Genomic DNA, 18,142 nt, shown 5'->3' with positions numbered 1-18,142 from the left:
GTCACCTGAATGTTTGGGGGCAGTTCAGAAACTGTTCTGCTTGGAACACATAGTGAGAAAAACTTTTACAGAAATAAGTGTAAGGTAATAGTAAAGCTTTTCTAGTGAATTGACCCTAAAGGGTCAAAAAAATCAATTGCACATGGTTATGATTCAGGGAAAAGGATCGTGTGGTTTTCATTGACATGAACCTCAATATTTGCTTGTGTAATGTGCCTGCTAAGAAAGGCAACATAAACCTGGCTTTGCAATTGGCATGCGGCATGCAGATTACAGAAAGATACGGTACGATTTACTGGTTGTATCTGATATACTGTGCTCCATTTATGGGGCTACCTTTTAGGAGTGACACTGATAAACTGGAGAGAAATAAGAATGGAATGCTATATGCAAACCCTGTGGTAAGAGGAGTAGTTTAAAGTATTGAGAATGACTGTCCAGAAGATGAGGGACAGACACTTGCTGCCCGAGTGTTTGGAACACTGTCACATGGAAAAGGACAAAAACGAAACCAGGGGGAGGAGTCAGATTTTGTCTCAATTCAACAACATACCTTCAGATAGGTAGATTAACATTTTATTACTGTTCTCAATGCCTCAAGAACTTAAGAGCAAAGAATATTATGTAATCATTAAAATTCATTCATTCATTCATTCATCATTCATTCAACAAATAATTACTACATGCCTGGTACTGGGGATACAAAATGAACATACAGAAATTCCCTGCTCTGTCCCACCTCCATCAAAATGGCAGAGTGAGATGCTTCAGGGCTCCTTCCCCATTTAGAGCAAGAACTGGCACAAACATCTTTCTCAAAGCTCCAGAAAACAATCAAAGAACTACTGTACCAGGGTGAGTGCCAAATAAAGAAAAAGGCTACTTAAAAGTGGCAGAATCTCCTTGTGACCTGGCTGGCCTTCCCCGCACCTCTCACTGGAATGACTCAGACTCAGATCTCCCAGGGCAGATCCCTGGTCCCAGTACCGGAGGGAGCAGGGTGGCCCTTGTGCAATGCTGGGAGCTTGTATGTCTGGCCCAATCTGGTGGTGGCCTGAGGGACTCGCCATCCCAGACCTTGCCCTGCGTGTAGAAGGCAGCTCACAGAGCTCTCCTATAGAATGCTGGGGGAGAGCAGTCAAGTTGTGCTGCCTGGGACAAGGGATTGCTGGCTGTAGGACAAACACACAGTGCCTGGGAGCATGGAGAAACTTTGCAAGGAAGAAGGGACATTTGTTTCTATGTAAGCAGGGGAACTCCTGGGGCCACATGCCCTTGTCCAAGACAAGATGCATGCCCAGAGATGATCACAGAGAGCCCTATGCTTTGGCCTGGAGCTCTTCTCTAAATTCATTCATTGGGTAAGCCCTGAAGGAGAGCACTCACACAGGTCCATCTGCAAAGACTAGAAAAAGGTGTTTCCTTTCATTCCTCTTTTTTTCTTTTTTTTTTTTGTTACCTCCTGGCATTCAAGGAAAGCTCTGTCATAGTAGCTAGATACAAGCTTAAGCAACAGACACTTCAGAGTCTAAATTCCAGTGATAACACATTTAAATATCAAAATATCCAAGTTCCAACAAAAGACTACAAAACATACAAAGAAACAGGAAGCAATGGCCCATGCAAAGGAGAAGATTAAAGCATTAGAAACCATCACTGAGGAGAACCAGACCTGGAACTTACCACACAAAGATCTTTTTAAAAAAACGGTCTAAAATATGCTCAAAGAGCTAAAACAAACAAACAAACAAACAAAATCAGGAAAACCATAGATAAATACAAAAAAAAAAATCAATAGAGAGATGAAAATTATGACAAGGAACCAAACAGAGCTGAAGACCACAGTAATAGAGATTAAAAAATCCCTAGAAGAGTTCAACAGCAGGTTGGAGCTGGTGGAAAAAAGAATCAGTGAACTTGAAGATTACTATTGAAGCCATTCAGAAGGAAAGAAGAAAGAAGAAAGAATGAAAAAAAGTGTAGAGCCTGAAGAATCTGTGGGTCTTCAATAAGCATACCAATATTTATGTTGTGGGAGTTCCAGACGGAGAAGAAAAAGAGAAATTATTAGAAGGAATATTCTAAGAAATAATGACTGAAAACTTCCCAAATTTAACAAAAGTCATGAATATACACATCCAAGATTCTCAACAAACTCTAAACAGGATAAACCCAAATAGACCCACACTGTGCCATGTCTGTTGAATGCCAACGATAAAGAGAGAATTCTGAAAGCCACAAGAGAGAAGCAACGTGTCACATACAAGGGACCCTCGATAATAGTATACGCTGATTTCTCATCAGAAACCAAGGAGGCAAGAAGGCAGTGGGAAGACATATTTAAAGTGCTGAAAGCAAAAAATTGCCAATTCTATATATCCAGCAAAACTGTCTTTCAAAAATGAGGGGCAGATTAAGGCATTCCTAGATAAACAGAAGCTGAAAGAGTTCACCACCACTAGACTGGCCCTACAGGAAATGCTAACATGAGGTCTGCAGGACAAAAGGAAAGAGCAACAGACAATAGACTGAAACCACTTGAAGAAATAAAGCTCTCCAGTGAGGGTAATGACATAGGTAAATATAAATGTCAATACTATCTTATGTTTGGTTTGTAACTCCATTTTTACTTCCTACAGGATCTGAAAGGCAAATGCATAAAATGTAATGATAAATCAGTGGTTTAGGACTCATAACGTATAAACATATAATTTGTGACAAGAGCCATGTAAAGGTGGGGGGACAGAGGAGTATGGGAACATAGTTTGTGTACACTATTGAAGTTAAGTTGGTATTAAAGCAAATTAAATTGTTATGGATTTAGAATATTAAATTTAAGCCCCATGGTAACTACAAAGAAAATATGCAAGCTCATAGAGACAGAAATTAGAATACAGGTTATGGGGAGTGAATGCATAATGGGTGTAGGGTTTCTATTTGGGGAGATGGAGAAGTTTTTGTAACGGAAGTTGTGGGTACCGCAATATTGTGAATGTGATTAATCCCATTGAATGGTATACTTGGGAGTTGTTGAGATGGGAAAGTTTATGTTGTATATACCAAAATTTTTAACAAAAGAAAGAGCAACTAAAGAGATAATGACAATTAAATGTGATACATGATCCTGGATGGGATCTAACAAGGGAGAAGAAAAGGCTCAAAGGGACATTATTGGGTCATATAAAAAATCAGAATATGGACTATGGCTTTATATCAATGTTAAATTTCTTGAACTTGATCATTGCACTTAAGGTGGAAACATAAGTGAATATCCTTGTTCTTAGGAAATGTACATGGCAGTAGTAAGAGTCCAAGGAGCATGATATATACTACCTATACTCAAGTGTCCAGAAAATGGATTGATAAATAGATAAATGGATGGATGGATGGATGGATGGACAGATAGATAGAAAAATATGGCAAATGTGGCAAAATGTGAATATTGGTGAATTTGGGTATCTGGTGGGAAGATATGTATGTTGGAGCTCTCTGTATGGGATTTGTATTATTTTGTAAGTGTCCTGTATTGTGAAAGTATTTCAAAATAAATAGTTTTAAAATTTTTCCTGCTCTGAGGAACTTATATTCTAGTGTCAAAATAGTAAAACTCTAAACATAGTTAACATTTCAAAATATGTTTTCCATAACAAATGCTCAGAACACTATATTATAGCATGTTGCTTTAGCTCATTCTAGAATGAGCACTGGTTAAAAATTTTTCCCCTCAAAATATCCAGCTTGTTTTTTCAAATATATAGGAGAGAATAAAAGATCATGCATATGTCTGTCAAGCTCCGCAAGGAATTCCACCAGTCCATCCAAGCCTGTTGGTATCAAAGTGGTGGACACTCAAAAGTGGAATCTAAATTTGTCGAAGCTAGGTGATAATTACATAAAGGTTCATAATGCTATTCTCTCCAGTTTTTGCATATACTTGGAAATTTCTATAATAAAAAGTTGCTTAATATTAAAAAAAAAGAAATTGGTGTTTAACAATTTTCCTGTGTTGGCAAAGGATGACGCTTGAAATCAAGGGCTCCCTTGTATGGCAGGTTGAAGCATCTTAAGCAGAAACGAATGACCACACATCAGAAATGCTCTAAAAATGATTTGTGTACTGAATAAGAAATTGAAGTACATGAACTTAGCTTCCTTTGGATGCTAAGATTCTGTATTCTAGTGCAAGATCTAAAATATAATTGGAAACAAGCAAACATGGATTTTGGCTAATTCCAGAGATAGTACGTAAGGATTGTGGTCTATTTATTCTCTAATGCTAACCAAATGTCATGAAACTGCATGCCGAGTCTCAGTTTTGACTAAGTACTTAATGAGCATTTTCATAATTATTTCACAGTATTTACTCTAAATCCTGTCTTTTTGCTTCAAAAAAAGATTAAGCTAAAAATAGAGTTTTACAACTACTGTATTTTACGATATTGTGAATTTTAGAGCTTCTCTTCAATTGTAGCCGTGAAAAAGGTCCCTTAAAAACAATTGTCCATATTTCTGAGACGCACCACACATAACCTGTTAATCTGTAGCTAATTTCGGTGCACTACCTGCATGGTATCCTAATTATACCTTTGTTATCCATCACCAGATAACTCCCTTAATCAGCCAAAGCTGCGACCTTCTCCTGACTCATTTACAACCCTATGCAGAATCTGGGGGTGCTTTCGACATCCAGAGGTAAGGGCACTACATCGCAGATGAGAAATCGCATCTTTGAACTGCTGTTTCTTGTAACTGTACGTAATTGCTGGACAATTACCTCAAGACCAGCAAACTGTGGAAATATCAGGAGCTTATAAAAGCATAGGTGGACTGATAATAGGAAGAAATGAAACTCATTAAAAATGAAGAGTGAATGTGAACAAAGCCCAGGGCATGTGTAGCACGTTGAGGGAAACCTTGAGTGTGTGGCGGCTTGGCCGCCTGTGGATGGATTCACCCCCCGGACCTCCACAGACCCAGGAGTGGGCAGGACAAGACTAGGTAGAAAGGATAGGGGCTTCAGAAAAATCCCAAGCATTCTTACTTCAGGAAGAATGGTGGAGCACCTCAGTCCAGAAACCAATGGCTCAGTAATGGACATCAAATTTAAATGACTGATTTAATAAACATGATAACCTGGTTTTTCTCCTAGAAACTTTTAGTTGTCCCATGCCAAATTATGGTGGATGCAGATTAGCAGTAGGGTTGGTGTGGTGGATCAAGAAAAGCATATTTATTCTTATTATCATCGCTAATACAATAACATAATCATCACCATCATTTATATTGTACCATATTATTTACAAAGTCTTCTCACACACATTCTCTCTGATCATGAGATTCATGAGTTGGCTAAAGATAAGGTAGACTCACAAGTTATAAAAGCAAAGTGAATATACCTTAAAATCCTTAAATCTTCAATCTTTAGGGTCAGATTAAATTACATTTGGTAGTCTCATTTTTGTTTTTACTATGGAAGGAAATGTATGATCAATTGTAGAAATTTTTTCAGTAAAGGCAGCCAAAATAAAAGAAGTTATCTGGAAATTTCATTTATTCCTAATAAGTTAGTGGATTTAGAACTTCTGTAGAAGAGAAATTGTGTGTCTACAAAAAGCCATTAAAAGAGACATTTTAATTTTAAAAGGATAATAATACCCAGTTTTTAGCTCTTTAAAAAGAACACAATCCAAGTACTCCTACAAAATAGCAAAAAACAATTGTAGTTTAAAATGGCCGTATGGGGCCAGGTTTCCTTAGAGCCTAAGAGGTTAAATTTCCTGGATGATTAACTACTGCCGCACACTTTTCCCTCTGTTTGTTTCTGAAGTGCAATGTATGTTTTCTGTAACAATATACATGTGTTCATGCAGCTTGTCCCAAAGTTTCTCTCGTACTTACTTGAGTGCGAAGAGCCCTTGGTTTTTGTTTGTTGCTCTTATGAAAACCATAAAATCGTTATGGGGGACAAAGCTAATAAAACTAGATAAGCAGGTTGTTAATTTACCAATCACAATTTGACATGTGTTAATTAGTTATTAGATTCTGGCCTGAGATGCTCTTCACACAGCTGTGGGGTAAAATGCACAGGCTTTGGGACAACTGCTTCCCTCCTTCACAGGAAGGAATATTTAAAGTGTACACCTTGGTATTGGACTGTGTTCTGGTTAATTAAAGCTACTCGAAGCTTAAAAGTTAAGTGTCGTTCTCCTCCCTTCCCCTGGTCTTTGTCCAGATAAGCTATGTGTTATGTTTTCTCTCTCCTCCTATTCTGCTGTCTCAGCAGCTCCCCTCCCACCACCACACTTCAGATCCCCAGGAAGCTGCCTTTTGAGTGCTTCTGTAGAGCCAGGATTACCCGCTGGGGGAGTGGGGTCCTGCCTTTTCAGGAGGGGTGCATTATGGGTCAAGGCAGAGTCCCCTCAGAGCTCCAATGTTTCCATCTCCTGCAGGTGCTACAGCTGCTACACCACTGATCTGGTGGCCAGTGTCGCCTTCGGCACCCAGGTGGACCCTTGGAAGTCTCCCGAGGACCCCTTTGTGAAGTACTGCAGGCGTTTCTTTAACGTCTCCATCCCCAGACCTATCCTGGTTTTAATCTGTAAGTACAGCTCCTGCCGAGGGCAGCCAGCCTGGAACAGGGCAAGGGCAGAAGCCCAGGCCGCTTTCTGAGCTCAGCCCCTGCCACCAGGGAAGGACACTCCGGGTGACTCTGAGAGTTGCCCTGCAGAGGCCTTGTCTTCCAGAGCCTCTCAGGCTCCTCTTTTCACCAGCCTGGACCACTTACACCAATGCAGGTGGCCCTGGCGTCTGTCACCACCACACAGTAAGAACAGCAGCTGCCCACTGCTAAGTGCTCTGCTGGCGTGGCCTCAGTTAGTCCCCCGGTTTACCCTATGAGGAAGGTATTCTTACCCCCATTTTACAGGTGAGAACACTGAGGCTTAGAGAGGCAGAGCCAAGACAACAACCCAATACCTTTCATTTTCTAGGGCATATTTCTCCGCTACCACAAAATTCTACAGAAGATTTCTCCCCTTGCAGCCTACTACATAGTAAATTGGAAATCACATGTAAAGGGTGACTATAGCTTAACTAATGCTATGGAGACCAGTCGATTTCTTTTATTTTTGTTTTAGCTTTTAACCCTCTGGCCAATTCTACTATCTCCTTGCTTTTACAGAAGTACTGAGGTGTTATGATTGTTATTGATTATGATCATAATTTCCATCCATTCTGCTGGGCTGATGAATTCAATTCATTCCTTAGTCAGTTTAATTCCCATTTTCTGAGTCAGTTTCAGTAGGAGACCCTGACATCGCCATCAGCAACCGCTGAAGTTGTAGGAGGACCCACCGTGGGGTCAAGGCAACTCCTCCTTGGCCCGGCGGCCCCACCACTCCCAGGCCAGCTGCTCCAGCTGAGTCTGCCCCTCTTTCCAGCACCACGAGAAGAGAAGCATGTGTTCTGAGGAATGGGAGTTCCTTTGTTCCACCACGGCTGCCACTGCTGAACCTTCCTCCCTGCCGTGTCCTGTTTGGTTTAGGCTCCAGCTCTTGCAAACAGGCAGAGCATTCTGAGATCTCTGTGGGTCCAGACAATTCTCTCTAGTCCAGCTGTCGCAAGTGCCTGGTGCGCCATAGGCCCACCATGAATGCTGGTAGCTGCAGTGAGCTGAGCTTCCCTTGTGCCCAGATGAGATAACTGTCCTAACCCAGGTAGCCCGTCCCGAGGGCATGGCAGTGAGGGCCCAGGTCGAATGTGGCACAGCAAGAGAGGAGCCCATGGGGCAGGGGGGAGGGGGCAGTGGCATTCTTGCTAGCAGCTGCAGTGACAGCTCTTAGGGACAGTTCAAGTGGTAGCTGTGGGGACAGTTATCCAGAGAGAAAAAAACGCAAATGCAAGGGACCAGAAAGTTTGAAAAGCAGACCTATTTCTACCACTTGCTAAGTTTTGAACTATGGCCTGTAATCTGTTCTCTCTCAATGAGAGAGATGTCTGGGACCCAGAAAATTGATTTACAAGTATCAGATGGGCCTCTGAGAGTCAGATAGAAGTGAGGATGCAGTTGTACATTTGTGGTGTGCTTACCATGTGCGAGGAATGGTGAGGAATACAAAGATGGAGTAAGATATAACCACTGTTCTAAGGAGCAGTAAGGCAGTGGGGAAGGCAAGCCTACAAAATGACACTAACTCCAGGCCGGGGGGCTTGCTTCCTGGTAACAGGCATCTAATAGTCCTGGTTTATTATCCACCCCTTTGCAATGCCACTTTTGCTTTTCCCTTTTTAGTATCGTTTCCATCCATAATGGTTCCATTGGCCCGGATTTTGCCCAATAAGAACCAAGATGAATTAAATGGCTTTTTTAACAAACTCATTAGGAACGTGATCGCCTCGCGGGACCAGCAAGCTGCAGAAGAGGTAACGTATTTTAAATAGGGCTTAGTGTCGAAATGGAATAGAAACAAATTTGGTATCACTGTCTCTTTTTCTTTTTCTTTCCTCCCAACCCAGCACATCACACCATGCTGTATTTTAGCAATCTGCCACTTAGAGCTTTCCAGGGGCGGTAGAAGAAAAGGAGAAAGGTTGAGGAAGGGCAAACAAGAAAGAAAAAGGAAAGGGGAGTTGGGAAAGGGCAGTAGGGAGGAGAAGGCTGGAGCAATTTGTCCACACTTCGAAATAGGGGAGTAGAATTAAAGCTGTCCCCCAAACTGACATGCCTCTCCATTTCAAGTATCACCCCAAGCACTGTTTACAGCAGTCCAGAAGAATTTTCTGGGTAAATGTGCTCACATGTAATTTTCATGAGCATACGGAAACAATGGCAAAATGGAGTTTTATAGCAAAACAGCATAAATATCAGACAGGAGTTCAGGCAACTGTCAATCAGTCCCACTTTCCCTCTCAGGATGGAAGATGCTGCTACAAAATTCATGGTTGAGGGCCCTCTCATCTCTTTAGCATGCGTTACCTGAGACTTAGGGTTTTCTTTTTTCCTTAAAGACTTGCACTATGCCCAGCACATAGTAGGTATCCAAGTAAATATGAATTGATTGCACTTGGCTAGGAAGAGATACAGGAATTTTCAGCATTAAAGAAAATAATTTCAATATTGGATATGCTCATGGATATATAAATGTGGTTCTTTAAGGGCCAGATCGTGCTAAGGAAAATTACTTAAAAGGGAAAACAGAGCTGAAATGTCTTTGCCTTAACTGATTTGTTCAAGGTGTACCTTTCAAGGCATTTTCTCGAAGACGGGGGTGGCTCAGAGGGATTAATAATGAAAGACTGTAAGCTCTGATTGTTAAGGCCTGGGCCTGGAATGAAATCAGGGGTCATTTAGCGGCTTGATGCAGTGCAAGGCCTTGGGCAGCAACTTCCTCCTGTGCAGCTTCAGATGCTGGGACCAGCAGGCATGTGAAAGCGCAAACCCACACACGGCCCCTTGGCCCTCACACTCCTGAATTTAACTGAAATGCCCTTCAAGGTGTGGGGAAAATCAGCCAACTGGTTTCCCTGGCCTGGATCTTGGACTTAAACGGCCAGAACACTTTGATCTGAGTTCATGCTTCTCTGCAGAGTGAGGACAGAAGCCTGGGGCTTCCTGAGAGCACCATTTTCGAACCTGAACTTACCTATGTGGGGGCTCCCTATGTGGATTTTATAGCCACCCTCCACCCCCCTAGCCCCAGCTTGAAGCCCATTGGCTTTGGAACCAGGCTGCAAAGTCTAAAACTGTTGCACCGAATGACTTACTAAGAGGTGAGAGGTTATTAAAGATCCAATTACTGGGATTGCCTAGAGCTTTTCCTTTTATAAACTGGAGAGCTATTTGTTTCAAACAATGAGTTGATCTGAGAGAAACCTCCAAACCACAAATCCAGGACTGTCTGTTTCAATGCAGAGCTATACGGTTACTAAGAAAACTTCGTTTTAAACCATCTAAAGTCTGTATACATTCCATCAAGCAGATGTGTGTTTGCGCAGTGGAAAATGCAGCACAGATGTTAAAAGGTAAATATTTTTCTAAGCTCTAGCCGATGGGTGGATTAGACACCTACATCTATCAGGGTGAGTATTTTTCTTGGATATAACCATAAACCAGCTCTGTTTTGGTCCTAAATGAGCAGTGTTCAAATAGCCTCCATCAGGCAGTGCAAATAAAAGAAACCGTCTACACTAATGCGCCTCTCCAGCCCATGGGCCCTAGGGAACAGCCCTTTTCTCTGGCCTCTATAGCTGGAGGTTCAGACAGATTTCTGCAAGGCTCCAACAGCCCATTGCAGCCTCTCTGAGCTGGGCTAAGAGAAAAGGATGCCCGCTGTGGTTTGGCTAATGGAGAAATCCAGTGGCACAGATATGCTGTGCCCTACCACCCATCATGAGCCCCCTCCCCACCCAAGCAAAGCCACAACCAAGCCTCAGGGACCACAACTATATCACACCCCAGGGAGTTTCAGTCATGCCAACCTAGAGGCCGTGGATGCTCTCAGATCCCAGGCTGGCTTCCAGGATTCCAGGTGGGAGAGGACACTCACTTCCTGCGCATGCCATCTTGCCCTTTCCTGCCCAGCCCCACCCCTTGGGAGCAGATGTAGCATTGGGGTCCCAGCAGCTACCAACATGTGGACCAAGCAGCAGGAGGGGAGCTGGGGAAAAGCTAGCCCTAGAGGATGGCATTTGGAAATCAGGAAAAAACAGGGCCTGGGTGGAATTAGGTAGCCCACTATTGCTGACCCTTCGCTGTTCTCCCAGTTAGTGCCCCAGCAGGTTGGCAGGAAGCTGAGGCCTTGCCTCCTTAGCCTCAAGGTTAACAACTCACACAGGCTTAGTCACACGACCTCAGTGGACACCTTCCAAGGTCACAAAGCTGGGAAGCAGTAGAGCTTCAAAGGTCTCTTGATCTGAGGTGCCTGCTCTAAATATCATGCAAATTCAACACATCCTTCATCAAAATGTATTTGTTGCATTGTATTTTTATTTGTGGAATTATTTATGACACACCTAACGTGCTCAGCACAATACCAGGCACTAGATGGGGGTGGGGTATAGGGTCCTGCCCTATATGGAGGAGAAATAACAACCAATTTTAAAAGATGAAATTAAGTGCTAAGGTGTGTGGCACAGATTATTAATGCAAGACAAATTCTGAATCCAGTGAGCTGAAAAAATGCTGCAGATAGTAAAGTACTTGGGCACTGTATTTTTCTGTTGGTGGTTCTAACATCTTCTTTTGCTGTTTTGGTCCATAGACTTAGAAAAGAGTAGCATATTGGTTGTCACTCATTTATGAAAGAGCTTTTCAATGAAGGGAGGTGCCAGGAACACACTTTGTCAATTCTAAAGCAATATGCAAACACTTCTATTGTTATAATTAGTGGTGGTAAAAATATTTAAATTTGCAAATTACTAATAAGGAAGGTAGAGAAGAATGGTAAGAAAGCTGTAACAACTTAAAGGGGTAGGGGATTACTGACAAAATAAGGGAAGTGATATGACGATAAAAGGATGCAGAATACAAAGTCTGAAGATTTTTGAAGACAAACTTCACCAAAACCAGTTTTTGCCCCCAGCTCTGTTAACTTTCTACTGTGTAGAAAAAAAATTATGGCTGTCTATATAAGCCCTAGATTGTGCATAAGTGAAAAATGGAGAAACTCGGGGTGGGGGGTTGCTTTGATTTAAATATACATGATGTTGTAATTGTTTTATTATAAAAACAACTTAAGCTTGTTAGAAAATCAACCAACCAACCAATCAGCAGTACAAACATGTATAAAGTTAAAATTATTTTTTTTCTTGTTTTCCCACCCCCTTGGTCCCACATCCTCCCTGAAGGTGGCCACTGTGAAATGTCGGTATGGATGGGGCTAAATATTTCCTATGCATAGACACATATATGTAATTATATCTATCACACATTTACTGTTTTTATAGACATGTGATCCTACTTTATATACTGTTCTGTGACCTGCTTTTCTAACATAACAAAGTGGCTCAACAATTTTCCAAATCAGCCCATATAGAATTGCCTCATCCTTTTTCATGGCAACTTTATAGTCCATTGTTTGGCAACACCAGAATATATTTAACCAGTGCCATACTGAGGGAAATTCAGGTGGTTTCCAGATACCCACCATCTCAGATAACCCAGCAATCAGGACCCTTGTTCCTATTGAGCTTTTTAAAAGTTTCACCCACACATTTTCTTCCTTTGTGCTCCAAGAAACCTCATTTATGTGACTCTAAGTTCAAAATGTGCATTTAGTTCAAAATGTGCATTTTCTTCTTTTGCCCTTTAGAGGCGGAGAGACTTCCTCCAAATGGTCCTGGATGCCCGACATTCTACTAACTCCACAGACTTGGAGAGCTTTGATATCGTCAGACAAGTCTTCTCCTCTACTGAATGCCAAGTGCATCCTCCCCAGCAGCACAAGCCCAGAGCGTTGTCAGAGCCTTTGACTGTGGATGAGATTGTGGGCCAGTCCTTCATCTTCCTCATTGCTGGCTACGAGATCATCACCAACACACTCTCTTTTGCCACCTACCTTCTGGCCATCAACCCTGACTGCCAAGAGAAGCTTCTGAGAGAGGTGGACCATTTTAACGAGAAACATGTAAGTGCAAATTGGATCCAGTTATCCACTTGATATCCATGGGGCAATTGATCTTGTGTTAGTAGAAGAGAAACTTGTTCTTAATATCTGTCTTACTCAAACCACTTTCTAAGTTCAGGAGGTGAAATAGGGCCATTGCCCACCTTTTCTACCTTTCTGGGCTAGCAAGTAAGATGGAATGTTCAGAAAAACAGGAAAAAAGACAAATTGTGCATATATCTTCACTGTCTGGAACTGTTCCTGAAACCAGGCCTGGCTCAGGGAAGTCAGCAAGTCTCAGGGTGGGGAGAGAAAAGCAGACTCATTTCCCAGTACTTTAATTGTGGAGTAGCCATGCTTAGGGAGGCAGGTATGAGCCAGACAGTGGTACCCATGTTGGCAGGCAGCGGTCGGGCATTTGGAGTGGCCAGGCTGGAGCAGGAAGGAAGACTGGGTAAGGGCTTACAGATATAGTAAGGTAAAAGGGGGCTGGTCAGCACCCAGCCCAGAGATTCTGGGCTTTCCCTCTAGGTGAGGTACTGCTTTGATGGACTTGGAGCAAATTGACAAGGGTGCTGAGCTAGACGACATTATCCCCTCATTGTTTTCTGGATCCTGTGTGTGTATTGCTTTGACTTATGAATTGTTTAAGAGAATCATTTTTAAAATTCTGTGCTTTAATAAGCAGCCCACCACCACGTAATCCTTTCTATTACATTCTGATAACCTCAACAGAAAGGCATCCTGTTCTGTTACTGAAACAGTGAGAAAATTGTTTCATATATTGAGCTGAAAATTGTTTTCTAGAAAACTCTACTTCTTTATCCTATGGGGGAAGTAAATGAAAGGTTGATCTTTCTTCTCCTTGTCAATTTTCAAATATTTGGAAATTAACTGTGGTACTAATTGCCTCAAATTTTGGCTCCTCGTGTGGTTATAGTCAACTTAAAATTCCAGGTCGTTATGACACTACCAAGCCAGGTCTCCCCAGTGTACTATTTATACAATTGCTTTTTTGAGCCTAAATGCAAGGGGTTTATATTTATCCTTATTACTGCTCAAGTCAGTCAAAATAATTTTGAATCTTGATTCAGCCATCTGTCATAATAGCAATTCCTCCAGCTCTGTGTCATCTGAGACTTGCTAAGCATGTCTCCCATTTCATCCAAGTCATTGATTAAAATGTTGAACAGGACGGGGCTTCCCTCCAGGTTGACGCTGATCCATTTATCAATATTATTTGGACTTGGATTCTCAACAAGCCTTGAATTCAAATAACCCTATTACTCACTCCCATGACCTATCTTATCCTCTGCTTTATAGGTAGCTGGGTTTGTGATTTCTTTGTTTCTTTTTTTTAATTGAGAGAGGAGGAAGAGGGACAAAAGGTGGTTGGAATACATAACTGAAAGAGAAATAAGGGGAGTTAAAGGGTACATCTATTAGGATGCATTAGTTGCAGGTCACAAAAAATCCAACCCAAACTAATTTCAGAAAAAAAAAAAAAGAGGGGGGAGGATTTATTAGCACAAACAATTGAGCAGCTCAGGAATAGACGTATGTAGCTTCAGACAAATCTTTATCCAAGCTCGGAGATGTGCTCAGGCCCCAGTTTCTCTCTCTCTAGTTCTTGGCTGTGCTTCCTTACTCATGCTCTCCCCCCCATATCCCCAAGGAGGCTGCCAAGAACATCTGGGGCTACAGCTTCCTTGCTCAGAACCAATGGAGAAGAGAGAGTCTGTGGACCAAAATTTTTGGCAAGAGTCCTGACATTCATGATGACTGAAATGCTTAAGTCACCATCCCTTCTTGAACCAAGTATTGTGGCCAAGGGACTGGGAGTCACTGATGGGCTTAAGCCTGGAGTCGATCATACTCAAGTTAAATAACTGAAAACTTGGGAGAGTGACTTCCCCAAAGAAGCCTAGGATGCTATCCCAGGTGGGCAGTAAAGTCAGTAGAGGGAAGTTCAGCCTCTGGACTCTAATACATCGAAGGCAAGTCAAATTAAGAACTTTTTAAGCAGCTGCGTGCCCAGAAATGTAGTAGATATAGCAGTGGATTGGAGGGGGGACAAGGGCTGTAAAAGAAAGAAGTTATGATCCCCGCCTTCAGGGAATTTAATCTTCAGTCGGAAAAAAAAATAGTTGTGTCTATGAAAATAAAGATCCCTTTAAATAAAATCCTCCAGGGCAATAGAAGACAGCAAAAAATCAAGAACCAGAATCTGTAGGGTCCTTGAGAGAGGCATGGGGCTCTAGGAATCTATCCCACCAACTACAACAGTAATCACACCTAGTTATGTTGACTCGACCAGGAGGACACAGGGAGTGTTTCCACATGCTCCCACTCAAAGGCCCACATGCAACCCCTTCCTCTGACATGGCCTTAACTGATCATACATCAAGGAGGGTAATATCGTGTCACCAGACCCTGCCTCCTTCAGATCCCGTCAACCTAGGATCAGAATTTCTTTTCCCAATGGAACATCTTCTATGGGGCTGTGCAGGACGTTCCAAGGCACTGAAACCCCAGGAGCAAATAAAGAGATTATGGTAGAGAGTTTTTCAAACTTTAGTGTACACAAAACCATCCAGGAAGAGTGTTTAAAATGCAGATTCCAGGGACCTACCCTCAGAGATTCTGATTCCACAAGTCTGAGCTGGAAACCAGGAACCTGCATTTTTAAGAAATTTCCCAGCTGATTTTGAATCAGGTGGTCCCCGGTTCCACTTTGAGAATATTGCCTTAGACTCTCAGGGTCCAGGCCCTTCTTCCAAGAAAAATTAGGGTATCCATAACCCTGCCCCAGGAGTGTAAGTCCCACAGGCAACTTTTCCCTGCAGTAGCTCACAGCTGGGCAGGTCTCTGAGAAATGGGATTGCATAGAGGTTTTCTTCTTTTTAAAAATAAATTTGGTGGCCACAATAATATCACTTTTTACAGCATTGTACATGGTACATACTCCACGAATACTTGTAGGTTCCTTTTTTGCTCTTTAATTTTTTTATTTTACTATAGTCAGAGTTCTTTTAATATGGGCCATCTGTCAGGACATGGAAATGCAGATTAGATGTTCACACTTTAGATATTTTCCTGAAAATATTCCTGAAAATTTGCATGTAAAGTATGACTTGTTATAATTTTCCTGCTGGTTTCCATTCAACAAATATTTCTTGAGTGCCAGTTACATGCCAGACACTGGGGCTCCAGGCCCTACAACCAGGATGTTCTAATCTGGCTCTTCCATGAGATCCCTGCTGAGCCCCACATGCCCTATTAGATGGTTTTCCCCTGTGTTTGTCCATAAGATTGCTCAGTTTGAGCTCGAGAGTGTCTTTTTCTTGAGAAATAGTCCCTTTATAACATTGCCCTATGAGAATCTGATGAAAGCTAGTCTCTCTCCCCAAGAAAAAGTATGTATATGTGCACTGTATCAATTGGTACTCTTTTGGTTGACAGTGATAGAAAATTCAACCCAAACTGGCCCCAAACTGAAAAATCCAGAGGGTAGGGCTGCCTTCAGGTACGGCCTGATGCAGGGGCACAAACCCTGTCACTGGAACCCAGGTTTTGCTCTTTCCCTATGTCTCAGCTCCAGTTGCTCTGGGAAAACTCCATTTTCAGATAGGATCTCCTCTAGTGGTCCCCAGTATTACACAAAAATACTGTGTAGCCAGTATTTTGAACAGTCTGAACTAAGTGAGGTACAACCATGAAGCAGTTTTGTGTTTTCTCCAATCATTTCCTTTAAACGTGCTGTGGTGAATCTCTTTCTCCTTTCCTTGATGATATCCCAGACAGACCTCAAAAGTTTCTGGTTACTTTTAGGCATTAAAAAGTTCAGACCAGTCTGGTCCAGGGTAGAACTTGTTTCATATCCAATTTAATGCTCTTCTAGCCCCTTAGCTCAGGTTGACTGGTCACCCCAACCACATTGGGGAAGGGGTGTGGTCTGTTCCTTCACCCTCCTTCCTCTCCTCCTCTGAGCCTCCCTTTCTCCTCCAGGCTGTTGGGGCCTGTAAATACATCTACAACTCATTCTTAACTGCGGCTGCTTTCGGTGTCTTCCAGGCAGCGGTCTCTGACAGGGAGCGAACGCAGGAGTGAGTCAGGGGGTTCTTGGGACCTCTCCACTACACAGCTCCCTGCAGGGGGAGTGGGTTCCAGCTCCCACTGCCAGCTCCACGCCCCCCGTATTCTTGGTGTTGGGCTCTCCTCATGCAGTTAGCCCTCTTTAAAAAAATTTTTTTTTATCTATTGTATGATCATGGATATGAAATAATTAAGATAAGCAAATTCATGGAGTCAGAAACTAGAATACAGGTTACCAGGGGCCAGGGTGGGGGTAGGGAATGGGCAGTCTGCCCTCTTGAGCAGGTTGCTGGCAAGATGGCCCACACACAGATGGCTTCTGCTGTTGTCTACCTGGCCCATGGGACACATGTCTTGGCCACACCAACAGTGACTGCTCCCACTGCTGTTTCCTCTTTCTGCCATAACAAAGTACCACAAACTGGGTGGCTTAAAATAACAGAAACTTATTGCATGATAGTTCTGGAAGCTGGAAGCCTTAAATCCAGGTGTCAACACCGCCATGCTCCCTCTGAAACCTAAAGGGGGGAATATTCCTTGCCTCCTCTAGCTTCTGGCATTTGCCAACAATCCTTGATGTTCCTGGCCTTGCAGCTGCAGCACTTCAAATGTCCAAATTTCCTTCTTCGTATAAGGACACTAGTCATATTGGATTAGGGCCCACTCTACTCCAGTTTGGCCTGACTGTAACTAATCACATCTTCAAAGACCCTGTTTTTTAAATAAGGTAACATTCATGGGATCTAGGGTTAGGACTTGGACATTTCTTTATGGGGGACGCAATTCAACTCATAAGAGAGGAAACTTTGGTCATTTTGCTGTGTAAGCAGACAACCACCTGGAGAATGGAATGCCAGCCCCCTTCAGGCAGGTGGCCCCAATTCTATGAGTTGTCCTATTGGAGACCCTCTTTACTTGGCTTAGGACAAGGGGGCACACTCTTCCCTAGGCTGAAGAGTACCTGCTTTGACATGTTTTCCTTACATTCCTCTAATCTTTTCATAGGCTGAGGATAGGGAGTAGTGGAGAGCAGGTTCAAGCCCAGCATGAAAACACAAGTCTCTCCTGGAATTTTCACCAAAAGTCTTGTTGTAGCTCAGGAACAGTGACTGGGTCATGTGCCTGTCCCTTCAACCAACAACTGGGCTGAAGGGAATATGATGCAGTGATTGGCTTAGACTTAGGTCACTTGCTCCATCCTTGGAGGTGGAGCCTAGGTGGGACTCACCTGCACAACTCAGACCTCAAATGGGGGATCCCCAAGCCCCTGTTCCTGAAAGTGAGGTAAATGGCTACCGGGTGGCCAACAAATATCCATGGTCCCCAGATTAGAAGTTTTCATTTTCAAATTTCTTGCTATGCAAACACTCTTACCTTTTCTCTGAACTTTTTTTTTAAAGATTGTTCACATACCATTAAATTATCCAAAGATCCAAAGTGTATAA

At 42.6% G+C, this 18,142-nt stretch overlaps 1 protein-coding gene across 2 annotated transcripts in view; it reads left to right on the top strand.

The window, feature by feature from the left end:
• Positions 1-18,142, top strand: part of TBXAS1 (thromboxane A synthase 1) — a 193,477-nt gene that overhangs the window by 118,097 nt on the left and 57,238 nt on the right. For both annotated transcript variants that reach the window (XM_037836033.1, XM_037836034.1), the window contains 4 exons: positions 4,604-4,692; positions 6,450-6,598; positions 8,291-8,421; positions 12,309-12,623. In XM_037836033.1, coding sequence (XP_037691961.1) covers positions 4,604-4,692; positions 6,450-6,598; positions 8,291-8,421; positions 12,309-12,623 — 684 coding nt within the window. The remainder of the gene's footprint in view (positions 1-4,603; positions 4,693-6,449; positions 6,599-8,290; positions 8,422-12,308; positions 12,624-18,142) is intronic.

This window comes from Choloepus didactylus, chromosome 5 (assembly GCF_015220235.1).
Source record: "Choloepus didactylus isolate mChoDid1 chromosome 5, mChoDid1.pri, whole genome shotgun sequence".
NCBI classification, from domain to species: domain Eukaryota; kingdom Metazoa; phylum Chordata; class Mammalia; order Pilosa; family Megalonychidae; genus Choloepus; species Choloepus didactylus.
Note: the sequence above shows the minus strand (reverse complement) of the source record. Positions and strands in the feature narration are given on the sequence as shown.